The sequence below is a fragment of the Merops nubicus genome, unplaced genomic scaffold (genome assembly GCF_000691845.1).
Source record: "Merops nubicus isolate BGI_N331 unplaced genomic scaffold, ASM69184v1 scaffold6483, whole genome shotgun sequence".
NCBI lineage: Eukaryota > Metazoa > Chordata > Aves > Coraciiformes > Meropidae > Merops > Merops nubicus.
Window position 1 is genome coordinate 7,916 of NW_008596805.1, and position 21,300 is coordinate 29,215.

General features: G+C 38.7%; 1 protein-coding gene across 2 annotated transcripts in view; it reads right to left on the reverse strand.

Annotated features, from left to right (window-relative positions):
* Positions 1–374: 374 nt before the first annotated feature.
* BRAF (B-Raf proto-oncogene, serine/threonine kinase) overlaps positions 375–21,300 on the reverse strand; it is a 60,200-nt gene continuing 39,274 nt past the window's right edge. Inside the window, exons 9-18 of one of the 2 annotated variants that reach the window (XM_008936486.1) lie at positions 17,403–17,539; positions 16,649–16,766; positions 16,253–16,337; positions 14,124–14,300; positions 12,624–12,670; positions 11,926–12,044; positions 11,007–11,138; positions 8,236–8,370; positions 7,211–7,364; positions 375–937 (exon numbers count right to left, since the gene is read on the reverse strand). In XM_008936486.1, coding sequence (XP_008934734.1) covers positions 915–937; positions 7,211–7,364; positions 8,236–8,370; positions 11,007–11,138; positions 11,926–12,044; positions 12,624–12,670; positions 14,124–14,300; positions 16,253–16,337; positions 16,649–16,766; positions 17,403–17,539 — 1,127 coding nt within the window. In that variant the 3' untranslated portion in view covers positions 375–914. Of the gene's footprint in view, positions 938–6,973; positions 7,365–8,235; positions 8,371–11,006; positions 11,139–11,925; positions 12,045–12,623; positions 12,671–14,123; positions 14,301–16,252; positions 16,338–16,648; positions 16,767–17,402; positions 17,540–20,186; positions 20,307–21,300 lie in introns of those variants that run through there. The other variant, XM_008936485.1, reaches the window with a different exon arrangement.

Here is a 21,300-nt window from a genome sequence, read left to right on the forward strand (position 1 = left end):
GCAAGTAGCATCTCTGATAAATACATTGTATCATATGATACAAAAGAAAAAAAATAAAAGAGGACAATCTCGCTACATTTTTTTCTTTTTAAACTTCAGTTTGTTGCTGGACCAACAAAAGAAGGATCCACTTAATCCTTCTCAAAGATGTTGTATATGCACACACCAAGAAAATACAGGAAAAGGAAAAAGGTTAAGGTGGTGGTTTGTTTTTTTGAAGAAGCGATAAAGTAAATCTGAAAAAAGGTGCAGCAGCATCCCCTTTTCCTTCAGATCAACCTCTGTGCCTTTACAGTAACATCATCTCTACCTCCCATCACCCCACGCTTTTAATTTTACTGGAATCAACCCCAATAAGACAGACAGATTTCAGTGTTTGACACAGTAATCCAGCGAAAAGGGGATACTGCATTGTCCGTAAATCAGTGAGCACACCATGAAAAAACAAGATCAGAACGGAGGATGATTCTTTGAAATCAGCACCCATCAGATTTTCAGCCTCTGACGGTACGTTGTGAGAGGGAGAAAGCCGACCGGCAGACCATCCAAAGCAAGTCTCCTAAGTTGCAGCAGCAGTTCCATCCCCTCATGCCCGAGCACCAGTCACACCACGAGTGCCCTCTCCTCTCTCCTGGGAATGATGCCAACGGCACAGGCAACTACTGCAGGTCTCCGAATGCACGTGGTGGTTTGTGTTGAAGGAGAAACACTGGCAGCAGAGGATTCTGGTTCCCAAAAAGGTACTTTTTCCCATTGTGTTGGACTGGCGGTTCCATTCTGCTCCACTTTTAAGCTTATGGGTATCTTTTCTAAATTACTTTAGGTTTTGTGGAGCAGAATAGAGTTTTGATGTTAAGAAAATGTAGGAACACAAGACTTAAAATAACAGAGTGGGTGCTGCCATGGTGCTGTGGCTACTTGAACGCTGCAAATTCTCCTGTAGAGGGAGGACAAGAGCTTGGTTTAAAAAGGTGATTTCAGTTCCTAAGTGGTCATAGATTTTCTCCAGACTAGTTGAACATTAGGTTGAATATAAAAGATGTTAAAAAATGCAAACTGTTAAAACTGAAGCACAAGAGAACATTGAATAAAGACCCAGCATATTTCACAAAAAAAAAAAGATTTCTTGAAAGCAAGCTGTACCCATTCTTCCCAAGACAGAGGTTTGAAAGTTCAAGCAAAGTCTAATTTGTCATGCATTTGAAAATAAAACGTGTCAGCCTAATTTCAGTTTAAACTCCTTATTGCACATTTATCCTCCTTAAAAGCAACAATTGCAATAAATGTGTCAGACTGCAAACTAATTTCTATTCTAATGTAAAATTAGTTTAATAACAAAGAACTATTTGACACACCCATTAACCTTTAAAGACTATATATAGTCTTTAAAGACTATATATAGTCTTTATATAGTAAAGTGCATAGCTATTAAAGCAGTATTAAAGAATGCTAGGATTTGGTTTAGAGACCAACATAGCAACTTACTGTGAGAAAAAAAAAAAGAACGGAGAGATTGTGTACTCACTCCCAGACCAAAAATTAGGCCTACCTAATAGAAAGCACAACAAATAAAGCAACCCCATGCTTCCTTCAGAATTACCAAATAAACAAGAACTCTACATAGTGCTTTCACATGCAACAATCCCCTGAAATTCTGCATAGTTTACTCAGTGTCAGCATGCCATGAGATAGACTAGTAGTCCCATTTCAGAGATGAGGAGGCTGTTGCACAGAGTAAAATGGCTGCCCAGAGTCTTAACAAGTTTTCCAGAACACTGAACAGAAGCTGACTCTAAGATACTCATCTTCTTAATCTTATCCTTGAGCCACAGAAATTCCCTGCCGCCCACAAAGAAATTATTTTTTATAGGATTTTTAGGAAGGGATGTCCAACTATCCTTAACCAAAAGGACTCACAGGCAAGAGAAACATACATATGACTTCCCTGTGTTTGGTTTCACATGAACTTCAGTTTCATTTATGCCCCTTTCTTGACAGCACTCCCCAGAGCAATCCTAATAAAAAGGAGGGATAAGCAGGCATAAGAGACCCTTTGTTCTGTTCAACAGAAGCATGTTGAACACCAGTACAACCAAACAACTCTTCCCTATCTTGGTGTCCTTCCATCATTTTGAGGGCAAGTGTTTTGTTGCCTGTTTTTCTTCTCCCTTAAGATTCTTATTCTTGAATATTGGAAACAAACCAGAAATATCCCTGCAAACAGAATTTTAGGCTGATAGCATTAATTCCATGGAATGTCTTGCTCTATAAAGAAGAGAGCACAGAAGAGTGATCAGCAGTGTGCACGCAAAGGGCTTGGTAGAACAGCTGATCCAGCTGATCTGAGGGAACATGAAGAAGGCAGGGCGAGGGGAGTGGGCTCTGTGTGTCATGGAAATGAGAAGGGAGTACTCCCAAGATCTAAAGTAAGGGTGGCTGGCACAGGGGGGCTGTGACAGACCTCAAGTTCTATGTGTCTTCATAGACTATAGTGGTAGGTTTAAGTTTGAACAATAAAAGAATAAAAACTTCGCAATGGATCCAAATGCCTATTTAACTAGTTCTACCAACAGATAAAAACCCTGCTCTAGAACATGCTAAATATTTGATAATTTTCCTTGCTTCTCTCTGACATATTTCACTGATCTCTCAACTCGCTTCATATTATCTTCTAGAAACACCCCAATTTCAGTACTTTTAAGAGAAGGACAAAAAAAGTCATCAAGTATTGCCTGTGAGGCTAATTTTTAAGAATGACATTCATGCTTAGCTACGCTTTCAAAACATGCTCCACTTAATTTATTTTTCAGTCTGCCTTCCTTAACTGCTGATTAAAGATCAATTTATAAACAAGAGATTGCTCCCTCATTACTCATCTTGTCCTTCTGCCCATTTCTGGTAATAATTCAGCTTTTAATAGTTGTACAGGGATTTCAGAAGATAAAAGATGAACCATTAATTGGAAAGGGGCAATGGAAAAACAGGATCAGCAGTCAAGAAGCATTTCAGATAGAATGGTAGCTATAAAAAAGGTGATTTTCAGACTTTACTGCCTTTTGCATAAGACCTTATCAAAGACACTTTCTTTGATAAGTTAATGCTATATATCCCATTTCAAAATTCAGGAGCTATTCAGATCTCAAATCAACAGGAGATCAAAATAGGTAACATATTCATCTAATAATGGGATGAACATGTATAAAATGTGGTTACCAGTAACAGCTCTCCCTAGATGAGGGATATTGATGGCTGGACTTGTCCATGTACAAGAATCTTCCATCCTGCAAGGTGTCAACAGGACTTTCTGAGGAGCAACTAAAAAGCTTTATGTCATTCTTTCTAGTCTGAAGATGTAAAAAATCTGTAGCTGCTCTTTTACCTTCTGAAAGAAACTCCATCTGTAGGAGAGGGAGAGAGAACACAGGCAACCTCCTCCTGAGGCTTAGGTGCATACAGATAAATGAAGTAACCTGAACTGTAAATTCACAGGAAAATCTTGCTGACCTGAATGGATGAAATGAAGACAACTTTAGGAACATGACCTAATATGCCCTGTCCTGCAGAAACAGCATCATTCTCGCTCTGCCTTGCCAAGTCTTTGGACACAGTTCTGTAACAGCCAATGCTAATCTAAACTGGGACTACTGCAGTCCTGCTCTCCCTCCTGACCTGAGCTGCAGAGCAACAACCTGCCCGTTGTGCCACAGCAGCACTATCTGGCCCCAAGGCAAGATGGCTCAAGGAGCCGACCTAGCAAATGTGAGCTCAGGCTGGTGGGCAAGGAGCTTTCTAACCGTTTTTTGAAGAGCTGCTCTGCTGACAGTGGGTGGAATCCACCCAGCTGTGCAGAATGGACTCCAGAGCATCTGTCAGTGTAAGGGTAAGGAGCTGGGCCATGTCTGCACCACATGAGCTTACCATGAAGCTATGTAACAACACACTTAGCGACTTGGGATGGGAAAAAAGCCCAGCAGACATCCTCACTCATTGCAAGCCAGACCTCTGATGTGCTTTTTAGCCAAGCAGAAGTTCAGACACTTGCTTTGACTGGTAACAAAGAAATTCCCTTCCAAAGGATGGATAGCAGTTGAAAATCTACACTTCTTACAGAGCCCTTGGAAGTTAGATGCTACAGACTTTTTTTGCTTGTCACACAGAGCCAGTGGGAACTGCTTTAAAAGCACACTTTCAAAACATCTGTACTTAAAGGATGATCAAGTTCTTACACGTTGTGTCCAAACAATGTATTCTAAGGGTGTGTTCTGAGTGAACCTGCTGGCTCTGATTCCTAGAAGGATTTAAGATACAATTACCAATCTCTACTCTCACAAATGTATAAGTTATCTGGATTCATGAGGTTAATAAGGTACAGACACATCATCTTAACGGTACTCCTTATCCTGGGGTAGATGTCATGTTTCTCAGAAGAACTGTAAAGAGAGAAGGATGGTTCCTTTTCATGCCTGTGCCAGCCCTGTCTACTGAAGCAGAGAGTAACTGACGTATCAAAGGGAAACACCAAATTCCAACACCTCACCTGGATTGTGCTCACAGACACAGAAAAAAAGTATGAAAAAGGCAGTTTTCTGTTGGCTCTTGCTCTGTTCTTCTCATATGGTTACCATCCAGTGTCTAAATAAGTTTGGCACATACACTGATATGGATAATTTGTATCCTCAGAAGAATATAGAACAACATTTACGAGGATCTGGTCCTTCTAAAAGGTTTTCAAAACAGATTTTGTTTGTCTACTGGGACACAGAGGAGTAAAGAAAAAAAGGTATCTCATACAATACAAACTACCCCTCCAGAAAAGCCTGGGATCCTAAATACCTGTTTTCAGTACCAATAGGTAGCTGTTTCTGACCAATATAGCTGAGTTGCATCTCTGAGAACACTGACCCAAATCCACAGGTATATTTAGGCATCTTCATCCTACACATGTTCCCAAATCTCATCGAAGCAGCAACTGCAAACTACAGAATTTAACCCCCTAAATGCCTTTATGTCTGATAAAGTTAACGATCCACAAACACCAGCCTCCTTTTAGGCTTCATAAAATGTTTAGTGAGAAGCCAAGATCACATTATGGACATGGATCCCAAATTGTGCTCAACATGTAAGAACAAAGTCTAATGCACTGACCCACACTGCAGGAAATGGGACCAAATATGCCTAAGGGTGGCATCATTTCCCCCCCCAATAACTGTAGTTCTTATAGCACAGAATAACAATTTTAGCAAAAAGACTGATAGCCCCACTCTAAGAATTTACTTGTTTGAACTGATCTGGCAGACCTGAAAACGAGCCTGGGGCAGGGCAGGGATGATGGCTCTGCACTCTCTGTAACTCCCCGCGTGGTTAAACTTTTTCCCTCTGGGATGCCACAAATACCATACCCTAAAGCCTAAGGATCATTCCTACCCAACGTCTAGAATACAAAAAGAAGTAATGAATACAAGTGGAAAAGACACTTTTCATTTTAAGTTAAGCCTGCCAAAATGAGGTGAAGCTACCAGAAAGATTTTTTTTTTTTAACTTTTGTCCTCCATAGATATTTCCACACATATTTCAACAGCCGAATTTTCTTGTCTTACAAAATGAGAGAAGTTAGTTCCCAAACTGTTCCAACAGCAGAAGCCCAAAAGACCATTAGAATCTGTCCAGAAAGTGTTGAAATTGCCTATATCTCAAAGTTCTCTAACTGCCTCCTGTTTTAAAATGCTCGGCTGCCAGACTGTAAAGAAAAACCTTTTTTGAATTCCTGACCTGTTTCAAAAACCTCCTGCTAGCAACACACAAACTTCTCTGCAAGTATGTAGATAGGAAGCCATTAAGGACAATCCTGGCCCTTGAAGTCCTAACAAGAGCAGCAATAGTTTGTTTCTGATGGATAAGAATCTGTGAAAATTAATAACTCAGCAGATTAAAACCAGCAGAATCATGTAACGAATTTCAAAATATGCAAAACCACAGTAAATAACATCAGTGTTTTCCAGTCTGACATCAAAGACTGATAGGACCTGAACAACTACTCTGATTTGCCTGCTCCTGAGGAATGCTCTGGAAAAAACCACAATCTCTAAAGACAGGGTCTTGGTAAGGTGTCTAGCTTCTCAGATATCTGCTCTGATTCACTTCCAGTCAAACAAGCAGCTTTTATATGGAAGTGAAAAAAATCAATTTGTCACTGAACAAAAGTGTGTATTCTTAACGATATGAGAGTAACAAAAACTTTTCATCTTAACAGTTATATGAGTCAGCATTATACTCACTGCCATGAAAACAACTGCCTTTTCAAATCCTCTTTTCCTATTATGTGTGTTCGCAGCCTTTTTCTCTTAAAGTATTTGGTTATGCCTGAGATCTAAAATGTTGGGGTTTTTTTTTCAATTTTGAAATACATGCTAATTGAAGGACACAGGCACCATTACCAATAATATTCTTGCAGTTCAGCAAAAGCAGATTCAGAATGTCTTCTACGTTGCATTGTAATAGAACATTTTGAGATGGCTATAGCACTTCAGAGTATTTAGGCAAAAATAAATCGTAAAAAAACCCCATGCTACAACTCCTCTGCAAGAAGAGATGTTCTCTAAACAGCCCTATTTTAAACTTCAACTTTTGAAAAAATACGTCACACATCACTAAAGTCCTTCTTTGGATTCTGCGTTGTATCTGTTCATTTCTGCTGACCACAAGGAGCGTTGACTATGCTCAGCCTTGAAGCTAAGGTTATTTTTCCAATTGTTGCCCAATGTGAGTAGCATTACTGAGGAGTCTAACACTTACTGATCAAATGAAGTAAAAAAAACCCAAACACCACAGCTTGAGTAGACTAAAATCAAATATGCTCCTGAGTAACTAATTCCAGTCAATAAACTAGGTAAAAATGACTCAAGCAAGCAAAAATGACACCAAGTGACCTTAAGAGGATTTTTGCTTGTTTTGAAGTGACATTTCCCATTTCTCTTATGTGACCTTATAATTCTTCTTGTGCCAGCTGCTCCCAGGGCATTCCTTACCAACACGGACTTTGGGCTCCGGATCATCAATGCCCAGTGTTAGGAAGTGAATCTTCGTTCCCTCAGTAACCCTTAAAACCACAGCTGGCAGGAACTGAGAAGGTGTTGCACTCACAGGAACACACCAGCACACAGACGCACAGGCGCACGCTTTCACATTTCTTTTCAGTGTACTGGAAACCCACCGTATCCCCCTGCTTGGATGGGTGTTTTTGGAGAAGCACAAGCATATAGACTAAAATCCTCTGTCTGGAAGCCAGCCCGGTTTAACGAGGGCTCAGATGCACTGCGGTGAATTTTTGGCAATGACCGGGCCAGAAGCTCAATGGAGGCAAGAATCTAGAACAAGCAGAAAATAAGCGATCAAATCTGTTGTTCTGAAGTTGTAACACTCTCTCAAAACCAAGGGCAAAACATCAATTAACTACAGAAAAATATTTCCACACGAATTTAAACAGAAACTTTTAAAAATCGATTACTGTATTGCATTCTGATGTTTATATCCTCAAAAAGCCAAAAAATTTGGGACATTTTGGGAAGAAACCATCTCAATTTCCCCTTTAAAAGGGCATACTGATTTCCATCTGTAAGCCTAATGGATATAGTTGCCTTTTATTTGCCTGCTTGTTTAGGCACTAGTACCTATACCTACCATCACTGTAAATAGCTTTGGCAGCAGTTTGCTTAATACCATTTAGCACAAAAGCAGCAGGGGGAGCTCCTTATTTTTTGAAAATGCTTTGGTTACATTCAAAACAAAAAATTAAAGTGTCTCCCCCTGCCCCAAGCTTTTGGAATCCAAACCTCTCTTAGCAGGCACAATGAATTGGGTTCTGTCAAAACTGTGAGCTTCTCTTCATAAAACTTGGGAAAGAGCAAGGAAGGGGGTCAAAAGATTTCTGAGAACATACACCAAGTTAAAATTTCTGCATCTAACTATGTTTATTAATTTCACTGTCTCCTAGTTAAAACTTTCTCCAACACATAAATGCTTTCCCAACTATACAGGCCATTCTAATACCTGCTTTTTGAACTGAAAATAAACACTTCTAATGAACAGCACTAACTAGGTACTGAACCAGTACTCTTATGAATTCATGCTATAGCACTAATGAAAAAAAATGTTGAACTGGCCACCGAGTTCATAACTGGTCTTTATTTTTAATACTTGAATTATAAAGTCTACTGAGAACTAAAGAACATTTCTCACCTGGGGAAAAAGGGGTCTCTCATCTCTTTTCTTTTTTAAACATTCTGCCATTAGTCTCTTCATAGCTTTTGGACAGTTGCTCCGTACTTTGCTGAGGTCTGGAGATAGGTATCCTCGTCCCACCATAAAAATTATCTTCATTTAAGGGGGAAAAAAGAGGAAAGAGGAAGAAATTAGTCCAGAAAATAAACAGTAACAAAAAATGAACATTTTGCTAGACCATTTAAGTGCCAGCAGCAAGTTTTCTGCTCCCAGGAAACATCACTGGGTATTGAAATTGCCAAGTTTCTTAGAGTTATGCTTGCTAACCTGTTCAGTACAGAGAAAAAAAAAAAAAAGGTTTTTCCTCCTCCGCCTCAGCGAGATTTCTGTGAAACTTGAGAACTAGTGAATGGTTACCATTTATAGCAATAACCATCTAAGGAGCAGTTCTTCAGTGTCAAAAACTGTTACGAAAACGAGAATAAGCAACTCTGTGGCAGGAACAGAATGCCTAAAAATAAATATTCTGTAAAAATAAATATTCTATTTTCTATGTCAACAGCAAGTCCACACTGAAAGGTATTTTAAGAACCACATAGACTTCAGATATTAAAGCCCCTTACCTTCTGAGAAAAATTCCGTCATATACTTATCCATCACAACAGCTTATTCTTGACATCTGACTGCCTTCCCCAGCCCCCCCAAAAAAAACACAGAAGAAAAAGAGAAACTGTTGTTCCTCTGTAGAAAAGACGACAGGCTTTGAATTTTTATACTAAACCCTTTAACATGGAAGGCTTATATCTCACCTAGGGATAAAGCTTAAGCATAAAAAAAAGTAAACTAATAAAAAGCAGAAATGCAAAGCATAAATACGGTTCATGTTCTCTTTGACATACAAAAAATCCATCAAAACATCATGTCAAGTCAAGGTCAAATGCTATGTGGTTTGAGTACTGCAGTTGCACTAAAGCCCTTTCAAACTAGCTAATCAAAGACCCATTCATGCTGCAGCAGATAATCACTAACTTTTCTGAATATTCAGACAGACCCAGCAGGTGTATCATACCTTATATTTCATGAAGTGTAACTATTTCATATCTTGACACTGGCAAACCAACCCCAAAATAACAGAACCCCCCCCCCCACCTCAGGCAAGCTATACATGTTATTTGTACTAATACAATCCTGGTCCTTTTTCAACTTTCTGAATCAGTCACATCTGTGCTGGCACCGAGGAGGAGCACAAAACTCCCATATGGTTGCTTCAGAAATCCCCATGTGCCAGAGAAGCACTTCACAGTAAAGACTTGTCTACCCCATCCCTTACCTCTGCTGCAATGAAACTTAGCTTCATCTAGAAGTTACTCTTTTCTATACTGCTTATATTGAAATTATTAAAAATTCAGTACTATTTGTTTCTGATAATTTACAAATAACATAGGGATTAAACTTTCATTTCAGCTAGAGAAAAGAATATATCACAACAAGAACAGTCCTAGTCTGTCTAGAAAAATGTGTTAAGGTGAGAGAAACACTGAGGTGTAACAAGAACGATGCTTTGCTCACTAAGAATCTCAGTTGTGTCATAGCAGCTGACGTGGATGCACCAGAGAGCAAGCAATCCTGATGTCTTTTCAGACAACAGACTGGGAGTGACAAAACTCAAGACATTACATCACATTTTGTATGTTTTCCTCATTTGCAATTTAAAATTTGTTTCATCAGCACTCAGTTGTGAGCACCCACATCACTCAGTTCATTTTGAAAATCTCAAAAAAGGTTAAAGCAAAACTATGCCCAAATACTGCTTTTATATGGCTGTATCCACCTGGCCAGGAATCTGGATGTTTCTCATCTTTCAAATGGCAAAACCAATTAAAAATAAAAATAATAATAAAAAAAGGAGTCGCTATAAATTTGATGAATTGGGATGAAGTGTTCTGACAAATACGGAAGCAACCTTATAAAATGGCACTCACAGATGAACGTTGCTATGGTTGCAATTCCCAAGTACCGACAGTGAAAGAACAAGTGGATGCGGGCCCAGAAACAACGCAAATATATCACTGCCCAGGTATAGAACAGTTCTCAAAGATCTAGATGCATAGTCATTATTTTCAAATTAGACAGAGAAATGGCAAATGAGATATGCCTTCACAAATGTCCCTGTCCTCTGGAGAAATATTACAGGCGTGTGGTACCATTAGACTTAAGGAATATTTGTTCACAATTAAGTAATCTTCTTACAGGATTTACACACCCTGGAAAGTCATATACTCCATCAAGCAGGATTTGAGAACTGCTGATATCCTGAAATTCAATTAACTAGTACATGCATTTCTCAAGACTGAAATGACTCTAAAACACTCAGCAAGATGATTGCTCTTCCATTTTGTCAACCCTGTTGCTGAACTACTGCTCAAAGCAAAGGGGGAGGGTGGAAGAATAATAACTGAACATATGGAGGATCATTTTGCCACTGCAGAACTATTCTAAACTAGATTACTATTAAGTAACCTGCTCTCTCCCTAATAAGTATCCTGGCAACCAGCTCAGAAGCTGAAAAGCTATGCTTGAAATAAAAAGGAATAAAAAAACCCTCAAGAGAAGTAAGTAAATGGGTGCTACATGGCTGAGGCAGATCTAGAAAATGTAGAAATGTCATCTCATACCATCACCATCAGAAACACAAATCAAACACACAAAAGATCAGAAAGTGCACTTGACAAGGCCAAATCAATCTCCGTTTCAGGCCACAGTTGCCTGAAGTCAGTCTCTTCCCTTACCTGGTCCCTGTTGTTGATGTTCAAGTATGGTAACTGTCCAGTCATCAATTCATAAAGAACAATCCCAAACGCATACACATCTGACTGAAAGCTATATGGGTTTTTATCTTGCATCCTAATAACTTCTGGTGCCTGTGCCGAAAAAGGAAAGAATTAAGTTTTAATTTCACCATGTCGGGCTACACCTCCCATACCAGGAGGAAAATAATGGACTTGTCCACAGCGTAACAGATGCAAGGCCCACTCTTGCCTTCCGATGTTAGCAGGTCTTAATATAAAGTGGATACTGACAAGAATCTCAAAATCCATTAGTTCTTTTTAGCTTGGTGATTGCTTTATTCCCCTATGACACAACAAAATGACCTTGTGCAAGCTGCAAAGCGATTTTGAAACTTAATTCAAGCAAACTTGAAAATAAAGCAAACTAACAGCCTTCAGGTTTTTTTTCAGGGAGAAAAGGATAACATGGAGTTGCACAGGAGGTTGTAACTATACTCCTTATTAAGACTTAAGCAAGTTATACAACCTCTTGAAATCTTTAATCACACTTGAATCTTTAAAACTTAAGAGCATCTTACTTTTGGCTGAGCTAGTTCCTCTGCTTCTTTGCAGGATATTTTCCATGGCTTTCCTCACCTTCTCTTCAACCCTGGATTAATCATATCCTTTTTCTCAGCCACTATTTTCTTTCCAGTTTAAACCTCAGAATAAGGGATGAAGACACTAAAGCTTTTTTTGCTGACTACTGAAAAACATATGCTTGAAGAACTTAAAAGCATTAATTCAGTAATTCATAGTAAAGCTTGTCTTTTCCAGCTTAGAACAGCTTGTGTCAGTGTGTTGGAAGGGTAGTCTTGGAAACTTTGGCCAAAGGCAATCAAGTTTGTTGAAACACACACACCACTTCCTTCTTGCTTACCATCCATAGAATAGATCCAGACAACTGTTCAAACTGATGGGATCCACTCCATCGTGATTTCACTGTAGCTAGACCAAAATCACCTATTTTTACTGTGAGGTCTTCATGAAGAAAAATATCTACGGGGAATTGTTAAAGGAAAACAAGCAGTACTGGTCCTATCCTACAGCAGCAATAAATAGCTACAAATTTAGACAACATTTAGGCAACATTAGACATAACAGTTTTAACCATCCACTATCTCTGAAGAAAGTTTTCATATCGTACATGTTCTAAGTAGCCAGCACAGTGAATTATAGTATTTCAGGGCTATATGACTGGGCCAGTGCTGAACAGACCAGGGCCCAGGTGGTCTTCTTCAAATGTGAAACACTTAATTGAAATGCCAAGTATAAGAAAAGCTGAAAATATTCCACAAGTAAACAGGTGTATCTGTTCATTATATGTAGAAACCTAATAATGCAAAAATCTTTGTGATACCACAACAAAATTTGCTACTTTATTGCAATCACATCCGTAGACATATTAAGTATTCCTTAGTTTGCTGCTAGTGATACTGCCCCTTCAACAAAATTTCAACTCAGAAAATATTCACATGAACAGCTTTCTACATCTGTAAATTCATTTCTGGCACACACACACAAAAACAAACCAGGAATGCTGTCAAGTTCCACAACCACATCTCTGGGAAAGGATACTATTACTCTTGAGGTCTCTGTGGATGATTGACTTGGCATGCAAATAACTGAAAAGGAACATCGTAGATTAGATGGCTTAAATGATATTTCATTAATCAACAACCCCAAATTCACTGTATCACTGAAATGCAAATTCTGTGGATAAAAAACTGTACATCTTTGCCAAGAGGGTAAAACTTCAATTACCTATGCCAGATTATGCAACAGCCATGGAAGAAAAAAAAAAAAACCAAAGCTTAGATTTCCAGATCAAGTTGATGCAACTAAAGAATGAAATAATTACGCACCAAGTTCTGCTTTTCAGTTCTAAGTCAATGTGCAGAATAAAAGTAGAAGAACTTCAGTAGTTTCTGACATGCCACTCAGTGCTGAAGGTTCTGCCTCCCAGCTGTAACGGTGACTGTCAAGACACTTTGCAGGCTAGTCACAGCTTCAGGTGTTTGTAAACTGCAGGAGCCAAATGAGTATACACTGGGACTGGGAAGCACAAGTATGCTGACTGATTTTTAGTACAGGACTGGAAAAAAGTTCCTCTAACTGCAGGCTAGGTAAATAGATTGCAGGGAACACAGAGGAGAGCACTTGACCCACAGCATAGATATAGCCTAAATTAGGCAACTAGTCTCCCATTGCTCTTCGTTTAGTCAAAGAGATGGGCACAAACCTGCTGGAAAAGCCCAAATGTATGTTTCTGTTTTGAATCACACTCATTAAACAGTTTCTGTGTTGGTACTACCTACACAGGGAGCCTGCGGAAGAGGAGCTGAAGCCAGTTGCTGCGAACACCTTCCCAGCTCTTGACTGAAAATAGAATACTTAGTAGAAAAACAGCACAATTAACTGCAATCACCTTAGTGGTCTTCCAGCTGGAGGTGCTTTCTCTGATCTTACAACAGAGTTCAGATTTGGATGCACATCGGGCTAGCTTTGTAAATCCTAACTCACTCAACTGCCCTCTATATGAATGCAGATTATTTACAGAGATACGTTTTCTTCAAATGCTGAATCTTTTATCTAGAGAGCTACAATACTTAAAAGAAAAAGAGAAGAAAACTGATTCTCTTTACTAACAGGGCTGTCTGCCTTCTGTGATATCTTACAGGATTCTGTCTTTTAATTCACAAGGTGTTTCTTTTTAAACAATGTTTAGCCTCCTACCATAAGACTCTCTGCACAGTGAAGACATTAAAGCCTTCAAAAGAAATTTTTGCTCACAAAACTGAAAGTTTGACTACCCTGCAATTATCTTTATTCCACTATCCAAGACATTTCCTTGATGATTCTTGGTTCCCCACATTAAAAAAAAACAAAACCACGAAGTCTATTTTCCTAATCAAAATAAGAAACACTTCATCAAACACTTTGATCATCAAGGCAGCACCCTGGGTTTGGCCAGCTGAGCAGATAGCTGGCTTCATTTGCTTATGTCAGTCAGAATGTGAAAGGGATCAGCAAACGTTGCCCCAGTGCTCAGTTGTAAACAAGTAATACAATACTTACTCCATGCCTTGTGCAGTCTGTCGTGCAATATCAATTAGTTTGATCATTTCAAATTTGGTCTCAATGATGTGTAGATGGTGATATAAGCTGGACCCCTCACACCATTGTGTAACAATGGCCAACTGTGGTTTTGTTGAATAACCCATGAAAAGCAGGATATTCACGTGTCGTGTTTTCCTATTTAAAAAAATAGAATAATCAGGAGGAAATCTGGCAGATCAGGAATTCAGGAAAAACCCAGGGAGATCTATCACAGTCTAAGTATTATTTCCAAACAGAAGTTGCTGGGTCAACCTCAACTTTCACTAAGATAACGTGATAACCTGTTGCTAGGTTCAGTTTAAAGAATTACTCTAGCAGTTAGCCTTTCTCATAATGACATGGAATAGCTATTCTGGGGTAAATACCACCTCCTCCTCTTGCTTTCATAAGCAACCCAGTACAGGACTGCTCAGAAGATGCTGCTACCACTAGGTCCTCAAGGGACAGCTATAGTTTGCAGGCAGGTCTCATTTTGTGCAATCCCAGCCTAGCTATGAGACGTTGCTGCCGATAAGGAGGACATCCAAAATGAAATTCCAGTCTCAGAAGCTTCCATGAAGGACAACCCTTTTTTTTCAGAAACCATCAACAAACTTCCTTGATGAGGCTTCAGTTTTTCTTAGTGCTTTATTTGTCAAGAATTTTGTACTGTGTATGAAGCCAGCATTCAAAGAAGGTTGGAAAGAGGTATGAAAACTGTACCTCAGTAAGGTTATATGAACTCCAGACAGAAAAATTTCACCATGAACAATGCAGAGAGGATTATCTCAGTAGAAATCTGACAGACCAAGCTTAAAACCTGTGGTAGTTTCTTACATCTATGCTGCTGCTGAAGATGGCAGAGCTCTATGTTTTCTCATACTAAAAAACTAACATAGCAGCTTACACTGTGAACCTCTTTGTCCCCTCAGCAATGCAGACGAGGAGGGTTCTGCACTACGTGACTGTGCCTTTTTCAAGTACAAGGATTTGTCAGAGCGATGCTGAGCGAACAAAAAATAAACTGTTTCTTGCAAATCTTGAAACTTTCTTGCAAATCAAGAACAAACTGTTTTTCTTGCTAAGAAAAAGCAAGGATAAAGCATACTGGAAAAGGCACAACTACAGGTAGACCTGGCTTGTCTGGGTCAAAGAATAGGACAACTATTTACTGTAAATGCTGAAATGATCAACAACAGAGAAAGGCCAGAATCCAGCTATGGGACTGCCAGCAGAAATCTGGACTAGGTATGAAATACAAGATGTTTTTATTTCATTAAGTCTTCCTGAGCAGGTATGTCAAAAATATGCAGAGAAATCCAAAGCAGCATATCCAAGAAATCCTCTACTTCCACAGCTATGGGCTCAGAGTTTTCCGAACTAACATTTCCCAGGGAAGAAGGCTGACCATCTTCTTTTCCATGTGTAGCTTATCAGAGATGGTCCTCCAGCACTGGCACTCAACACTTTAGTTTTCCAGAGGCTGAAAGCTTCTGTTTTGTTTAAGACTCTGTTTAGATGCTAATGGTCTTCCCCAACAAACATTCCATTATATCCTATCGATGGATCCACTTTTAAGAACTGAACCCAAGACAAACACCTCCTCTGAGAAAGTACAAGCAGTAGACATGAGAAAAGGAAATCAAGACATGACTATGAGACATACATTTAAGAAAACACCTCTAAGAGATGTCTACACTACCGAACAGAAACTGTTAAATAACAGGTAATATGGGCAATGCTGTAGGTCAAAACCAACAATTAGTCACGCTCTCCTTCAATCTCAAAAGATGGATAAGAGGAAAGAAAGGCCTACTGTTCACACTTAGGCTCTGCCCTGGAGGTAGTACAACAGCAAAACCCAGTCTATTTTGAGCATTTGGACATACTTATATTCATAACATAGGTGTGCAGACCAACACACACAAGAAAGGAAGAACTAGCAGTAGATACAAAGAAATATTTTAAAATGGCAAGTTATATTTTCTGCCTGAAGTACCTTTATGAAGGAGCAAGAGCAATGTGTTCTAATGGAAATCTAAAAATCCAATGATTAACGAAGCATAAATCTACACACATTATTTTAGGCCATAAAAAAATATTCTTACCTGAGCACTCCTACTTCATTTTTGAAAGCCTGTAACTGTTGAGGTGTGGGTGCTGTAACATTCAACATTTTCACTGCCACATCACCTTTAAAATAGAAAGTTTTAGTAAGTGTCATTGATACATATTCTTCTACTAGAAAATGCTACATAGAGCATCCAAAATATTGAGATACCTTATTTTCTAGCTTTCATGAAATAAGCCACTACAGCATGAAAATAAGTGAATATTTTGTAAAATGTATAAACACTATTCATATTTTACTCTGAGAAATCCCAAATTTGGCACCCACCAGAATCCCCCCAGGTGCTTTTCTGTGAAGCTGCTTTCCAGCTGGGTGACCTGAGCAGGCAATGTTACTTGCTTAAGAATGACTGTATGCAATGATGGCCACATACCATGCCACTTTCCTTTGTAGACCGTTCCAAACGAACCAGATCCTATCCTTTGTCCAACTGTGATCTGTCCATCTGGTATCTCCCAATCATCACTTGAATCCCGTCGACCAAGGGTTTTCTTTATATATGCATGAACAATAAAAAGGAAGAAAGCAAGTGCATTAATGCCTGTGAAAAGTGACATATTTGGTATCAGAATTTCATATCATTAAAGTCCTAGAAGTACTTTCTTTTTAAGCTATTGCATTTGGCTTTTCAAGCCAGTCATACACAAAACCTCAGCAGACAGGTATACTAAATTACTTCCTGGCATGAAACATTTGCCACAGGTTTCTGGCAGTGTTAAAACCAGTAAATAGTAAGAAACTCCTACCAAAAAAGAAGAAGTCTAACTTGTTTTTCAATTCTTACCCAATCATAATACTAAATTGTGAATTTCAAAAAATGCAGACATATAAATGCATTGTTACATTTAGGTATCACTAGAGAACTTTCCAATTTCATCAGTGAGGGTGGGAAGAGTTAAGCTGTTACTTGAAGGGAAACTGACAGTACAATAATGAAGCACACCAAGACATTCATGGGCAATGTGCCACAATTCCAATCTTCCGTTTTTTATTGGTTTAAAGCCCCTGATCATTACCATGCTCTTCTCCAAAATAATCCCGATGAAATAAAAATGGTTGTGTAGCATTTCTATACTATGAACATGCCAAACTACAAATGAAAAAATAGCTGATGATCTTTCCCTTACCATTCTATTTCTGTCTTCTGAGGACGAGGAGGATTTCCTTTCTCGTTGGGGTCCAGGTGATTTCTGTAACGCTTTCACATTGGTGAGTGACCCAGGCAAAGAGGCAGGAGGTGTTGCAGACAAACCTGCAGTTGAACCTAGATTTCAGAAACAGGACCATTTTATCTAGAAGAAGTCAGCTTACAGGAATTTATAGATACTAGGTGCAAGAACTGTGTTTAAGATGCAGTATCTCCAAACATCCATGTAAATGTTAGGAGGGAACAAAGATACACTAGGAATATTGTCCTAACACTAGATTAGTGCTTAAAAGTCTTAGACCTCAGAGAGAGACAAGTTTATAGCAAACATTCCTGTATATCAGTCCTCTTGTTTGTGAATTATCAGGACAATGTCTCTTTAAATAGAAATAAAAAGTTAATTGTATTTTTTAATTCTACCAGTTTCTTTGAGAAAAGTAGTAGCCTTTTAGTTATCATCAGCTACCTCTTGGATTTCTTACAGCTGACCTTTTAGGGACCCAATAAATCGCTGAAATACTGTACTTGGGAATCAAAACAAGACTAAAGGCAAAAAATGGAAGCATTTTCTAGCTGAGTCTCCAAGTGCCACTTGAAAACCATTTGGCTGTTTTAAAGCTATCTGTTAGCAGAGAGCTCTTATTTAAAAGTAAATATTAGACCGCAGAAAGAACTAAAAAAAAAAGAACAAGTACTTTGGTTAGCTATTTTAAATAGAAAAGAGAACAATGCATCTGTAGCCTACATGCTATCTAAACAAATCTATGCAGGAAAATATCACTAACAGAGCTGTGCTTCAGAGCCCAAATGGCTCTTAATAAATACAGCACTTCAGCTTGACACTGCTTTTTAAAATACACTATAATTATTTGTAACAAGGTCATGCTGACCCTTCCAATGCAAAGGACATAAAATGGGGTCAACTGTTAATTAAATTCATGCTGCTCTGCTAAACAATGTATGTCATTGTACAAGACCTCCAACATTCCGATGCCTTCTCTAACATCAGTGCTCTAGGAAATGGCAGAAGACAATAATCCTCATATTCCTTCAAAAGCCCCCTTCTGAAAAAAATGCCTCCTAATGCCAACTTGAGTTCAAAAATTGACTTTGTGACTTTTAGAATTGTTGCTTGAGATCAGTCACTCAGTGTGTGCAAATTTATCAGACTATCCATCACTGCCTGTCTTCACTGAGCTAAAATGTATACATTCAGAAGTGGGAGCACAAAATGATAACATACCAACACATGAAAAATGGGACACGGCATCCATAAACTTTGTCCCACACGCTAATAATGATGCATATCTGGTATCCTAACTATATTTACAAGCAGTTGGAAGCCAGCGACCTGAAGGATGGACTTTGGTTCATATTCACATTACAGTCACTATACTGTCATATAATTATTATACTATTTGCCTGAAACCAGACATATATGGAATTAAATGTGTGATATTCCCAGAACATGAGCAATTTTCTAAAAGTTTACTGCTACAGAATTTGTAATAGCAAAGCTGTACTAGAATGCATTTTCTTTAGAGGTGACTAAGGTCTCCTATGTAAACTATAATACCACAATATAGAAACTCCAGCATAATATTCACCATTCACCAAAAATGCTTACTGCACATGGTAGAGCATTATAGTTAATTTGTTCATAATAATACCAGATGGCCTGTTTTCCAAGTTACTACAGTAGAACCCTTCTGATAATGTTGGACTTAAGTGATCAGCTTGGACTCTGAAGCTGTATGTATCGTATTCCGTTCTGTAGCCAGTCTGCTTGTTGTGACCAGTCTTCTTATAAAGACTTCTGGAATAACTTTACAAGTTCACAAGATAAACTGCTCTTGATATATTCTGAAACAAAAGTCTTTGAAACAGCCAAGATGGTAGCATTTGAAAACCACACTACATGCACTGAACTACCCATTTCTACATGTGTATGTATAGACACAAATCTTTACATTTCATGCTATTACTGAATTTTTGGTTTCTCCAGCATATGAAATCCCACAGAGCTTTTTGGGATTTTATGCTATACAACAGATCCATTGACAGCTTTAGGTCTGAATTACACCTGGAGTCAATGACATGAAAATGGAAGAGTCTTATTTTACATGGTACAGGACACAAACAAATACCATTTCACTGGAAATTTACTAACTAAACAAAAACTACATGGTCTAAACCATCTCTGGCTCCAATATATTATCAATAGCACATTCTCAAAATGAAGTATTTGTTGAAAGCTGACATGACACATTACTTGAAAAGCTCGAGACCTAACAAGATATCAATGGAAATGTTTGTAATTCACATCTGGTTTCCTAGATTACATTTCAAAACAAAGACTATTAAATCCAGAAAACTGTTAAAGCACTGAACTGACTTAAACTGAACAGTCAAGGAAAATCTAAGTTAAGGACATCACTTTGTCTTTGAAATCACTGCAATGCAGTCCAAGGACCTTGTTGAGAAAAATTATGTTAAGGTCCACATAAAAACCTCAACTACGAAATTCCTTGCTTTTGAAGATTTAAGTCAGACTTTACTTATAGTAACTTTCAAGCGTGTAAAGGTGAAAGTGAGTATGTGTGAAAAGCACATTCAAAGCATTCCAGCCAGGCCAAGCAAAAAACAGAGGTGTTTTGATAAACTCACACACTTACATACACACGGTGTGAGGGTGAGGCACAAACAGCATCTGTGGTTTTACTTATTTTGTTTGGGTGAAAACAAGAAAGAAGAGCCCAACTACCTCTGAACACTGGGCCAGGCTCAAAATCAAACACTATTTCACTGGGGACAGAATGAAGGAGGGGACTGGGAGTCCGGGATTGGTATTTCCGAAGACAGCGCATCAGCTGGTTCAAAGGGGCTGTTAGAGAGAAAGAGACGGGCAGGCAGAGACAGAAAGACAGACACATAGAAGAAATGAAAGAAGTCATGGGAAATAACTAGGATGCTTTGACGCCTATTCATAGATTGCTTCTGTATTTTGAAGGAAAAAAAAAAAAAGAGTCAATTACTAATAGCAAAGTTTCAAGACTGGGAATAGCCAATTGTTTTCAGATGCCAAGCAGACAGTTTATGATCAAAAGTTAAAACCAACATGATAGCACAACATTTAAATGCTGGACAAAATGGGCAAAACTGTGGAGAGCCACACCTACCAACACATACAAAAATAGCTAAACCTGGCAACTTTAAATTAGTAGGCTTGCAGGATTGAAGGAGATTTTTTTTTTTTTTTTAAAAAACATTCTATTGCTGGCATAAGAAAAAACCAGCTCCATCAAATACAACGCAGTATGTAAGTACCATCCTACCAACCACCAGATTTGGATAGGAGAAACAAAATCAGTGATAGTCCACAGTACAAAACCTTAGAGATCAGAATAGAGTGCACTAAGGTAATCCAGACTTTACTCATGGCTGAAGCAAGTTATAATTAGCAGGAGATGACTGTGTTAATGATTTGGAAGAACTGTCATATGCCTGCCCTACTTAGTATTTCTATTATTTATATATTATTATAGTCATAGGAATAAACACAGCATGTAAGAAGCCCTCTCAGGACCTTGACAGCCAGTGGGAGAAGTGATTTACCAGGCCCATGAGTAACATGTGAAGAAAAATCAATCTTCTAGCACTAGTCCTGACTCAGCTGTGAATTAGAGCTGTGTTTTTGGAATCAACATAAGAAGACCTGGTTATACCTTAAGGTCCTAACAACCTGGTTCCTAGAGTAGCACAGGCATGCAGTACAGCAAAGCAGCATCTTCAGCAGGGGTAGAGGGGGAGAAGAACTGGAGTGTTTCATGTTGCTTTAGGATGCAGCAGTTCGTATGGAAGGCCCATCAACCACATTG